Genomic DNA, 12,904 nt, shown 5'->3' with positions numbered 1-12,904 from the left:
TCTATTATCAAGGATCAGCTTTATTCACTAAGTATATTTACATGTATTAGGAAATTGACATGGTGTGTTGGTGCTACATGTAACAAAAAGCAACATTCAACAATTATGTAGAATAAAGGATTATATAAAGTTAGAAGTACAGATATGGAATAAAATGAGCACGATACATAAATACCGGTATGTATTTAGAATGTAAACAGCATTACAAAAAGTGATTTTAAGTGTTTACAGTGTAGTGCAATGACTGAGGTAACAAACAAATGGTGGTGGCAATGGGAGGCTATCTAGAATGGTTGATCAAGTTAAGTTCCAGTAGGATGGCAGCACCCTCAAATGCAGCAGCCACTCAGGGTCTAATCAAAGGTGCATGTGATCATCTTGTAAGTCTTTTTTTCACAATTGCAGGTCTCTGCTGGATACTAAGAACATCAAGTACTAAAGGACTATCCCATCAGCAAGTTGCTTAATAGTGATGGAGCTAGACTTACTGTGTACAATTGTTGTCACCTAGACTTGTTGCATACTGTTGTGCTGAGATGGTGTGCAATCCAACAAGCTGAGCGAATGATTATCTTGGACATTTTTATTGGAATCGCAAGACCTTGTTGGGCATTGGTAACGTAGAATACTACAAGTTTGTTCATTGGTGAGACCGACAACAGGGGTACTGTGTTGCCTCTGTTATACCGAGGACCTGATCTTGGCTGCGGAGTTGCCTTGAACACAGCAATCTGTTGCAGTCATCCAGGGGCCCTCTGCTGGGCGCACTGGAGTCATGCCAGGTTGGAGAGCTGCCCTCCAGTGTTTGCTCAGTGGAAGAACAAGCTGGACCAGGACAACTTGGCAGTCATGCCATTCAGGTACTTGGGCTAATTTTTTTGTGACTACATGATTTTCTGAACTCATAAGTATGTGTGTTATTTGTGCCATGTGCTATGTGCTGTTGGTAATGTGTTCAACCTGCCCCTCGGCCACAGAAGAACACTGTTTCATTAGGCTATATTCATGTATGGTTGAATGATAATTAAACTTGAACTACCCAGGGAAGAAACTTATTCCTGGAAACTCCCTTCCACCTTTTTTTTAAAAAATGAGGAAATAACTTTAACAAATTTCCAAGCTGAAAGGATCAGTTCCCAAATTATAATATTTAAGTTTAAACACCTTCAAAGGTTCTTTTAAATCTCAAGATAGAAGCCACATTATCCTGCCGATTGATTATTCTTTAATCGATTTGTACTTTCTTTAAAACACCCAAGGTTAAAAACATCTGGTTCTGCATACTGACTATTCTTCAGTTTTCTTCACAGTGTACTTCGTTCAGATTAATTATGGCAGAATTACATTCCAATTCAAATTTCAGATTCCATGAATTATCAACAGGCTGTCCAATTCCTTCACAGCATAATACATTACAATGCCGCAGAGTGCTAATTTTCATGGCATTTATACTAGGATATGCATGCCTATGACAATGAAGCTAAACTTGAATAATTATTCAGTAGGTACCAAATTTATTCCTATTTACAATATTACCATTAGTCTTCAGAGGCTTACTTTGCTTGACCACCCTTTTTTTTTGTAAAATAATTGTGGAAGTTTTCATTCCCCTGAATTTCTTGCGTTTCTTTTCCCCACTTGCTACTGGTAGCCAACAATACCTATTCTGTCAATACCTGTTATTTCCTCATATCATTCTTGGCCATGAGGAACTGTGTTGATTTTTAAAATGCTTCTCCTCCCCACCCTACATTCATTTTAAGCTGATTCTCATTTCCTTACACTCTTTGGTAAGAAGAGCTCTTCTTTCTTAAGGATATAAGTTGTTTCTGTATCACATTAAATTTTTTTTTCAAAAGCTTTCACTGATCGAATGTTACTTTAACCATCTACAGATTTGACTGTTAGTCTGTCATTTTGCATGGAATAGTCTTACCTATATCTAGAATCGGAGAACACAGTTTGTTTTTCTTCCTTTCAGTCAATACGTGAAGCATCATAGTATGATTGCTATCAGAAAAATACTCATACATTGTTCAGCTATAATTAAATCTGGCAAATAGCTTACTCCTACAACCAACATTATACATTCCCTTATTCATTTGGGATTTCTTCATTCATAGATTTTTTTTTGCACTACCTTACTTTCCATTTTTCTATTTTCTATTTATGATTTACAATTTAAATTTTTAATATTTACTAATTTTTGTTATTTTTAATATTTAATATTTGTAATCCAGGGAGTGGGAAGCGCAGAATCAAGTATCACGGTGATGATTGTACATTCTAGTATCAATTGTTTGGCCACAATAAAGTATAAAGTTTCTTAATCTATCCCAACAAACCCTTGTTATTTTAAACATTTTGATTTGATTACACACTCAAGGGAATACAAAACCATTCTGTATAACTTAAACCTTCACTGCAGCTGGAATTATCTAAAGAATCTTCACTGTACCCTTTCCACAGTTGATGTATCTTTCGTAAAGCATTATCACCAAATAATGAAGTACCACAATAAAAAAATAAAATGCTGGAAATATTCATCAGGCAGCATCCATGATCCCAAAAAAGTCACTGAATTGAAACATTAACTAGTTTGCTACACAAGGATGATATTCTAGCATTTTTGTTCCTCTTCTAGTCATAGTTTTAGCATCCAGTTAATTGCTTTTCAAATACAATCCTATTGGCTGGCTTGGTTAAAATTTGTTGCATTTCTCCTATAAGTGGACCATAAGTACATGGGTTGTTAGTACTGCCCATATTCTAAAATTCAGTTATGTATTTATTGCTATTTCTAATAGTGAACTTTTAAAAGTGCATATAGACAACTTTCACAGAAAGAATCCTCACTATGGTAGTAATAATCTGAAAAAGAAATTCAACCAAGTTGGTCAGAACCCACAATGACCCTGACCAGCCAGTTCTTACCAAGTACCCAGCCAGTCACAATAGGACTAAAGGGCAATTCTAGTTACTTTCCTGACAATTAACTACAAACCTATCAGTGTATTAACTTAGTTTCTCTATAACCTCCTCCTGTGATATGGAGTTAACATTGTAAGTAGATTATAGCGACGTAATTAATACAAAACTGCTGGTTCCAAAGGAAACACAAATTTACCTTGTTTTTCTTGCCAAAAAGCCATAGTTTCCCTTTGCTTTTTGCTGCTGTATATTTTTGGTCTCCCCTTGTCTCTTGTTTATGTGCACTCAGACTGCCATCCGAAACTGCCCTATAAATATTCTGACTGAAGTCTTCAAATGGAAAATCTCCGGGTGGTTCAAAACCAGATTTGAATGATTCCACTACTATCAAGGAGTCCTATGAAGAAAACAACAGATTTCTAAACGCAAGCACTTTCTGACGGGAGACAATTGCAAAAGGCATTATACAAGTGACAATGCCGCAACTGAGCATGACAGTGTGGAGATACATTTTGATCAAGTGAAACATCACAACCAAACCCAGTTCTGATCTTGTCCACAGATTGACCACAGATTGGAGTAGAAGGCCCCAGGGCATTGAGCCTCTCTTAATTCTGACCCGAGTTATAGATCAAAACTGGAAGCTAAAATGAAACACAATATCAGCAGGAATATCTGTAATACAAGAAACAGAATTAACAGTTCAGGACAAGGACCTTTCATCAGAATTGGGAAAGCAACAAGTAATGTCCTTGTATTTCTATCCATCTGGTGTAATCTATTTGGTTTTACAATGTGGCTCTCTCAACAATGGAGAAACCAAATGTAGATTGGGTGCCTGTGGCTGTCTGTGGGAAGACAAACCTCAGGGTTATATACCGCATACATACTTTGATAATAAACGTATTTTAATTCTTTCAATCTTTGCTTTGTGGAGCACACTTGCACACACGACTCCTGATGAAGGGTCTCAGCCTGAAATGTCAACTGATCATTCCTTGCCATAGACGCTGCCGGACCTGCTGAGCCCTTCCAGCATTTTGTCTGTGTTACTCTGCGTCTGCAGAATCTCCTGTGTTTACACCTCTTTGTCATGTGTAATTGCCAATTAATAACTTCTCCCCAAAGCAACATTAGTCTCAAAACTTCAAAGATACTCCTCTTGTTCTCTCTATTCCTGTGTCCCGCCGCCCCCCCCCCAAATCTCCTTGGCAACTTGTGACTTTTTTTGTTGAAACATCTTTGGGCTGAAATATCAATTCCGCTTTTATGTCTACAGCAGTGGCGTATCTACGGAAAATAGCACCTATGGCAAGCACTGCAATTGCGCCCCTGTCCAAACATCTGACACCCATCTTTTAGATAACTTTACCATAATATCAGCTCAAAAATAAAAGTCAAGCTCGTTAATCTTTTAATTAACAAATTATGGCACTACATGAAAATTATAACTGCACCTTCCTTGCTTTCACTGATGCAAATTGGTCTATGATGTGATCAAAGTCAGCTTTTTCAGTTTCTACTCTTTCTACACTCAGCAGAGCAAGATCACAGAGTCTGCTTGGACCCATGGAGGCTCTCAAATACGAAAGTACAGTATTAGTTTTAACTTGCTGAATGATCTCTCACAGCTGGCAATGGAAACTGTGATGGTTAGCATTATCTGAATAGCAATGTGAAGATTGGGGAAGACGCTCTCATCTCCATACTGAACAATAAATTCAAGAAGCTCTTCAGGTCTTGATATTTTCTTGTTGACCCACCTTGATAGCAACATTTTGCAATCCAAAATTTCTTATAGCTGCTGTCCATCAACAGAGCTGTACAATTCGCCCAAATCTTCGCACTTCTTTAGGTCGTTACTGTCAGCACTGTAACAGACTCCCTCGACATCGGGAAGGAACCCTAACTTAGTGTCAGCGTCATGCAAACGAGAGAAACTTTCATCCATTTCTCTGTGAAGACGGTCGAGTGTTCCCTTCATGACTCTTTCCATTTCCTCCTTAGCTGTTAATCCAGCGTCTCTCGAGTTCTCATCAGCTATTCGTTTCTTTCGTCTCTGATGCCTTTCAACTTCAATATTCCATTCTTAACAGAGACTGACTCCTTCTTCGAGTGACTCACTGACCAACACTTCTCTTTCATCATAAAAATTATCTCGGAGGGCTTTCAAATCCAGGGCAGCATCGTGGAAGCTCATGCTAGGATCCTGCAGCATGTTTTGTATACAGTCAATGCGAATGAGTACTTTGTCTCCAAAATCCTAGCAAAATCAGAAAATGGTAACTCAACATACAGTTGTACAGCTGCCTTGCGTGACTTCTTGTTTCACTGGTCTCGTTTTCATTGTCTATCATGTCCTGAAGTACTTGAAGTATCGCCTCAAGGCACTTGTTGACAGGCTTCATTGCTTCTGTCCTTGCACTCCACCTGGTTTTGGACTCTGACTTAACAACCACAGGCACAGCGTTTTTGAGTTTTTCCCAGTGCTGTGTTGAACAAGAGAAAAACATGTAGAGAGCTTCGATGGTTCCAAAAAATGTGACCATCATTGTATCCTGCTTGGCTGCATGTACACCCACCAAGTTGAGTGAGTGATTGTCGCAATTCACAAACACTGCCAGGTTGTTTTTCTCACTTATTCTTTGATGAATACCACTTCTCAGCCATCACAGCAGCATTGTCATAGCACTGTGACCGACAATCTTGTAGCTCCATTTCATCCTTCTCTAGCTGTTTCAAGATGTCTTCAACCAAGCTCTCAGCATCCTTCTGGTTTATCTGGATAAAACCAAGGAAGGACTCTCTAACATGGACTGTTTTCCTCTCAAAATTAACTTCCATATATCTCACTACTTCTGACATCTGCTCACGGTGTGCCTGATCAGGAGTCGGTCGAACGTGAGACCATAGTACTTGGCTTTACGAACGTTTCTCAGTAAACTCTGGCGAACAGTGGATGCCATCATGTGGATGAATTCGTTTTGAACACCCGGTGAAAGGTATGATGTGGATTCAGGATGACTTTCCAAATGAGTGAGGTGTTCTTTTATGACAGGGTCAAAGATGGCCAGTAGTTTCAGCAAGCCAAGGAAATTTCCCCCATTGGAGTCATCGTCTAGCTGAAGTGACTCCCTGTGTCCTCGCAAAGCCAGGTTCTGAGTCGCAACGAATTTTATGCAGTGAAGGATTCTCGTCAAGCTATCACGTCACTTCTGCTTTTCCTCCTCAATCTGTGACTGAAATACCACGTCAATAATCCTCTGTTTCCAGCTAAATTTCGTTCCATTTCTTTCCACTGTGTAAAGCATTCCCGATGATTCTTGGCATTTTCATGAACACTAATCCTTTCAGGTGCTTTCCACTGGTTGAATCTACTTTCCTGCTCCAATGAGGATTGATGGTCTGACTGGGAATAGAGAAGACAACAGATACAAATTGCAGACTTTTTAGAAGGCGAATAGACCAGCTATGAGCGAGTCACTTCCTCACCACGACCATTTCCCAATTTCCTCTTGAACCAGGTTTTGTTCATTGAGCAGTTATTTGTTGGTAGGAAAGGCCCCTCACTGTTCTGGAAATACTTCAAACCCAGCTTTATTATTTCTGTTCTCAAGGCGTCAGGCAGAATTGTTTATCTAGTACCCTTGTCGAACTTCAGAAGTCCAATGTCATGCTGTTTAATCACTTCTGGTATGACAGTTCGAGGCTCTTTGAGACCATCCAATTCACTAGATTCAGTGTCGTCAGGTTTAATCTCGTCAGGTAAAATCTCGTCAACAAACTCAACATCACCACCACCACCATCGTCTCCCCCTCCTGTCATCCACGTTCTCTGTGGCAGCCTCACTCTTAATCTCGTCATACTCGGATTTATCTGATTTGACTTCCTCCTCGACTTGTGACGCATTTGTACTTGATCTACCTTCGGATTCTAACAAACTTGTAGCAGGTGCCGGCGACTCCATAGAACATTTCGAACTACTTGTTCCGGGCTTTTCAAAGAAGGACATGAAGAACTTGTTCGACTTCTTGTCTTCCTCCGCCTCCAACTTTCGTCTCTTCCATCCTTCAGCTCCACTTTCCTTCTTCGTGAAGAAACCTTTCATGGTCTTCTTACACAATGCTCTGAAATAAGGCCATCCTAGTGCTTCTCACCCATGATAAGCAAAGACAGATCATACATCTGAAGAAAATTCTTTTTTCACTATCCGAGGACGGCTTGTCTGACTTTAATAGAAACTGCTCAGTGGCGCCCAGGGCACGTGCCATACCTGCCATACCTTAGATACACCACTGGTCTGAAGATACCACCTGATCTGATGATCATTTCCAGTATTCAGTGTTTTGTTTCCCATTTCCAGCAACTGTTTTTACTTTTCAATGAAATTTGAAGCTTTTGCATATGCTTTTAACTAATTGTCTTATTCAGAAACACATGTCCAGAAATTAGAGCATTGAGCAGTACAGCACAGTATGGGCCCATCAGTTCACAATGCTGTGCCAACCTTTAAGCAGTAGAACATTATTAAACATTGTTAAACACATTTTTGAAACACGTCAAAATAACAAAATATAGTTTTAAAAATTTGTTACAATTGATGTTAGTTTTTTCAATTTTTACAAGACAGAACAGAGCTACTTCTCCAACCAACATTCTGACCTGTAATTAAAGCCTTTTTTTTAAATATAAGTTTACATTATATTGGCTTTATCATTTCCAATGTCTCCACTGCCTTTTTTTTTAAATTTACTGTTGAACTGAAATGTGAAACATTTCTATAGCAAAGGGCCAGGTAGATAAAATAGTCAGATCTATAAACGACATTACTCCATTCTGTGCATGAACAGATCTTTCATAATATGCAAGTTCAAAAATGTGTTGGGGGGTGTTGGGAACAGAAGGAGTTATTAAGTAACTGCACTTTTTGGCAGGTTTCAGATTTTAAAAGTAGATTACGTAATTCCTAAATTTCATTCTCCAATTCATTAGTCTTTATTTTTATATGCTTTTCTACCCCCAGCTTCAAATCAGCCCAGCCTCTTTAGTCATTCCAGCCCCTCCACCCTCAATCCATCCCCAAATCCTTTATACCATGTGCTAGCTTGAGAGTAGACCCGAGTAGGTCAGGTTCTCAGTAGTAACCTTGTAAAGCAATTAATTGATCAAGGTAATTATTTTACATGCTTTCTTTGTAATTCTCCATAACACATACTTTCCGCTCATCCACAGACTTTGCAGCACTGATCATTCCTTCCAAACACTTATTGATAATTGGAACAACCCTACGTTCAGCTTCTGCAAATCCTCTGTAACACTCGCTCAACTTTACAATTCTTCGCTCATCCATGTCTTGTAAGTTCTGCAAAAACAAATTCTCATTTAGGAAACGCTGTAAACTTGCTTTCATACATTAAACTACACTTCATATGTGATGTGCATAATGTCTATAAATATAGACTGTGTGGGAAGTAATTAAAGGTTGTGGAAAGCAAAGTACCAGAAAGGAAGAAGGTAGGGAAAAGAGATAAATTTCTGATGGATAATTGGAGGCCTAAGATTTATTTTAAGGTTATACCAGTGTTTATCTGGCATTCTTGAAAGCAAGTTGAATGGTCACATTTTGGAATCCTAATCGAAGGCTCTGATAAGTTGATATAAATACAGGTCTCTCCAATTAATGAAACAGTTTGGAAAGTATAATTTGGTATAGACGAAGGAAAGGTAAACACTTAACTTTTGTTGGGATATCATTTGATGTGGATGGTGAGAAAATTCAGATGTTATTCATTCTCTTGCTAGTAAGGATGCAGCACATCAAAAGCATATCACACTAAAACATTCAAGCTGAGGCATACAAGTGATTAATTGATGGCTAGGTGGAAGACACAGGTGCTGAAGAAAGGTCTTTAATCCCCCATTTTAGAAAGCTTGTTTATTTCACACACTCCTTTCTATTAACTCAATCAGAAACACTAGATTTTAAATGGACATGTTTGTAAAGCAACAAATTAAACAAAAACATTTGCTGTTGGGAATGTTTTCTATATCTGGGGGGATCTGTAACTTGCCACCTCTGATGGACAGGCATACTGTACTCATTTTTAAAAACTAATTTAACTTTGTGTTGTCTGAAGGTTTCATAAAAAGCTACTTTGAGCTAAATTTTACACATTTACACTGTGCTATTACATTCATAACACAATATTAAAGACAAAGGTGTCAGGGAGGGGTAGCACCTCTGGTGAGGGAACATGTCACGTCCTTTTCAGGGCGGTTAGTCCACCTTTGGTCCCCACCTGGCACTCAGCTCTCACCTGTGGCTCCCCGTAGCTGTTTGCATGCAACAGCGGCCACACCCTGGGCAACGGCTTCGACAAGCCAGCTAAACCAGGTGAGGGTAGCCGACGGGTCTCAAACCCTCGGTGAGATAGGGAGCTGTCTATCCCAGCATGTGAAGACAGACTCCGGCGAATTGAGCGGACGAGACCAATGGAAGGTCCAACGGTCAAGGCGGCGGTCTCTGCAAGCGTCGTGGAACGTGTAGAGCAGGACAAGACACAGAAGATGTCCTGGTCATCCACTGCGCCTAGTCCCATCTCCAGCCGTCTAGACTCTGTCTTGCCACTGGACCCAGATGGGAATTGGGAAGAGAGAGTGAGGCTGACGCTGCACAACTCTCCCTCACTTAAATCCAAATCACGCGCTAGCCTCGACACCATCATTATGGTGTCGAGGTCCTCATCGACGTCACGATGGACGAACAACAACAACAACAATTAAAGACAAACAGATGCATTTTGTAAAGATGACCCAGGAAAGCAAATACAGTATACCTTAAAAATCTGAGGCATGATGAATTGGAAATGTTTCTGTTGTTCACTGTTAAAGTTCTGCAGCTGAGCAGCATATTCATTTTTACTATCATCAGCCATGTGGGTCCGTAGGTTTAATTGTTGCTTGGCCTGGGAATACAAAAGATGAAATTGTCAGGCACCTTTTTGGGTATTTTGAGCTGGAGATGTTTTAGAACCTTCCTGTTATCACCGTGTCACGCACAGAATAGAAATACATTTGGAGAACAATTCTCCACTGAGCCACAGAAAAGATTTCACCAATGTTCCTGTCCGGTGTCAACCCAAATTAATAAAATACAGAAGTGCTGCTGGCAAGTTCAAGAACCTAATGATAGATGCTTGAATACAAAACCTCAGCACTGTCAATGTATTAGGTCATTCTTTACACATATAATCCATCCCCTAAGTTCTCTCAAAAGATGGTATTAAGCAGCTACCTTGATCCATTGCAGTCATTCTGGTGAAAGTACTACAGCAATTTTTCTGAGTAATCTGTTCCAGGATATAAACTTATTAATGATAAAGGAACAGCAATTTGCTTCCAGGTCAGGAGGGTGTAGGGCTTGGAGGGGAACATGCAGTGGTGGTGTTCCTATCTGCCTGAAACAATCCCCACTTGATAGGAAAGGCCACATGTTTGGTAAGTGCAGCAATGTAGATCAGGTGATGCAGTACACATTGAAGCCATGGACAGAATAAATATTTAGGATGGTGATACATAGAAACATAGAAAACCTACAGCACAATACAGGCCCTTTGGCCCACAAAGTTGTGCCGAACATGTCCCTACCTTAGAAATTACTAGGGTTACCCATAGCCCTCTATTTTTTTAAGCTCCATGTACCTATCCAAAAGTCTCTTAAAAGACCCTACCATATCTGCCTCCACCACTACTGCCAGCAGCCCATTCCATGCACTCACCACTCTGAGTAAAAAACTTACTCCTGACATCTCCTCTGTACCGACTCCCAAGCACCTTAAACCTGTGCCCTCTTGTGGCAGCCATTTCAGCCCTGGGAAAAAGCCTCTGATTATCCACATGATCAATGCCTCTCATCATCTTGTACACCTCTATCAGGTCACCTCTCATCCTCCATTGCTCCAAGGAGAAAGGGCTGAGTTCACTCAACCTGTTTTCATAAGGCATGCTCCCTAATCCAGGCAACATCCTTGTAAATCTCCTCTGCACCTTTTCTATGGTTTCCACAACTTTCCTGTAGTGAGGCAACCAGAAATGAGCACAGATCTCCAAGTGGAGTCTGACCAGGGTCCTCTATAGCTGCAACATTACCTCTCGGCTCCTAAATTCAATTCCACGATTGATGAAGGCCAATACACCGTATGCCTTCTTAACCATAGAGTCAACCTGTGCAGCTGCTTTGCGCGTCCTATGGACTCGGACCACAAGATTCCTCTGATCTTTCACACTGCCAAGAGTCTTACCATTAATACCATATCTTGCCATCATATTTGACCTACCAAAATGAATCATTTCACACTTACCCCAGTTGAACTCCATCTGCCACTTCTCAGCCCAGTTTTGCATCCTATCAATGTCCCGCTGCAACCTCTGACAGCACTCTACACTATCCACAACACCCCCAACCTTTGTGTCATCAGCAAACTTACTAACCCATCCCTCCACTTCCTCATCCAGGTCATTTATAAAAATCATTAAGAGTAAGGGTTCCAGAACAGATCCCTGAGGCACACCACTGGTCACCGGCCTCCGTGCAGAATATGAGCCGTCTACAACCACTCTTTGCCTTCTATGGGCAAGCCAGTTCTGGATCCACAAAGCAATGTCCCCTTGGATCTCATGCCTCTTTACTTTCTCAACAAGTCTTGCATGTCAAGTTACGGTTAGACTCTCTCTTGTTGGAGATGCTCATTGACTAGAGCTTTGCTCTAATAGCATAAAATGGGGGCACTTAATAAGTGACATACTTCCAAAAACAGTCCTAAAAGCTCAAGATGATGTATTTACAATGCTGATTTTAATTTCTACTCATCATCAGCTGCTTGTGCTTTCTGTGGTATTTTGGTATTGAAAGAAACTGTCTTTTTTCCTAAGAACAGAGTTTCAGTAGTCAAGCTTTGAGTGAAGAGGAGAATGAGTGTCAACAAGGGGGTGGAGTTTAGAACTTTAATGCATCAGAAAGTTGAGTTTCCTTGTGTGTAGAGGAGGGTCTTGCTTTTATGTGTGGCTGCTGCCTCATATTGCTGCATAGCAGAGACATCAAACATTAAATATGTGTACGGAATCTTTCACTTAATAAGAGTCCCAATTCTCATGCATGTGGGTTTCTGGAGTAACTTGATTACAAATAAGTAAAGACTCTACCAGCCTGCAAGCTGAATTATGAAAAAAATACTCATATTGACAAGGAAATGTTTTCACTGAACATTTTTTGCAGCTTATTACTAATTCACTAATACTCAACATCTGAATGCCAAAAGAAATCTACATTTAAAATAAAACAGCAAATTTCCATGACATGTGCCAGTGATATTAAATCTGATTCTGAAAAAGACCAACCTTCTCAACATCTGCTTTTGTTGCATTGTGGTCAGAGTCCAGCTTCTCATAACTTATCTGTGCCTTTTCAGTCTCCTTGCATTCTCTCTCAAATTTCTTTTTGCTCTGAAAGGAAAAGAAAAGAACATTTGATGACTGTTCTTCCAATTCAAGCATTCACATATAAACAGCTGAAACCTAATGGAAGGAATTATTAGATCAGCACTTCAAAAGATTCAAAGTACATTTATTAATATATACAGAATACAACTGTGACATTCGTCCTCCTGCAGTCAGTCACGAAATAAAAAAACACCATTGACCCCGTTAAAGAAAACGTCAAACACTCAACATGCTAAAAAAAAACAAATTGCGCAAATTTGCAAAAAGGTAGCGAACACACAGAATATTAAATATCAAACCAAGATTCCAGTAGCATTCAGCTTAGTTCAGTTCAGCGCTGCGTCACTAGCCCATTGCAGGCTGCAGGGTATTTCTTCAACAAAGCGCCTCAGTCCGCATCAATCACCCCGATCAAACCACTCAAAAAACAGCAAAACAAAGAGTAACCAGAATCCAGGAACACATTCCACATGA

At 40.0% G+C, this 12,904-nt stretch overlaps 1 protein-coding gene across 2 annotated transcripts in view; it reads right to left on the bottom strand.

Moving 5' to 3' along the window:
• fnbp1l (formin binding protein 1-like) overlaps window positions 1–12,904 on the bottom strand; it is a 181,889-nt gene that overhangs the window by 27,695 nt on the left and 141,290 nt on the right. For both annotated transcript variants that reach the window (XM_072273464.1, XM_072273463.1), the window contains exons 6-9: window positions 12,329–12,433; window positions 9,769–9,897; window positions 8,148–8,294; window positions 3,128–3,328 (exon numbers count right to left, since the gene is read on the bottom strand). In XM_072273464.1, coding sequence (XP_072129565.1) covers window positions 3,128–3,328; window positions 8,148–8,294; window positions 9,769–9,897; window positions 12,329–12,433 — 582 coding nt within the window. The remainder of the gene's footprint in view (window positions 1–3,127; window positions 3,329–8,147; window positions 8,295–9,768; window positions 9,898–12,328; window positions 12,434–12,904) is intronic.

The sequence above is a fragment of the Mobula birostris genome, chromosome 12 (assembly GCF_030028105.1).
Source record: "Mobula birostris isolate sMobBir1 chromosome 12, sMobBir1.hap1, whole genome shotgun sequence".
In the NCBI taxonomy this organism is placed as follows: Eukaryota; Metazoa; Chordata; class Chondrichthyes; order Myliobatiformes; family Myliobatidae; genus Mobula; species Mobula birostris.
Note: the sequence above shows the minus strand (reverse complement) of the source record. Positions and strands in the feature narration are given on the sequence as shown.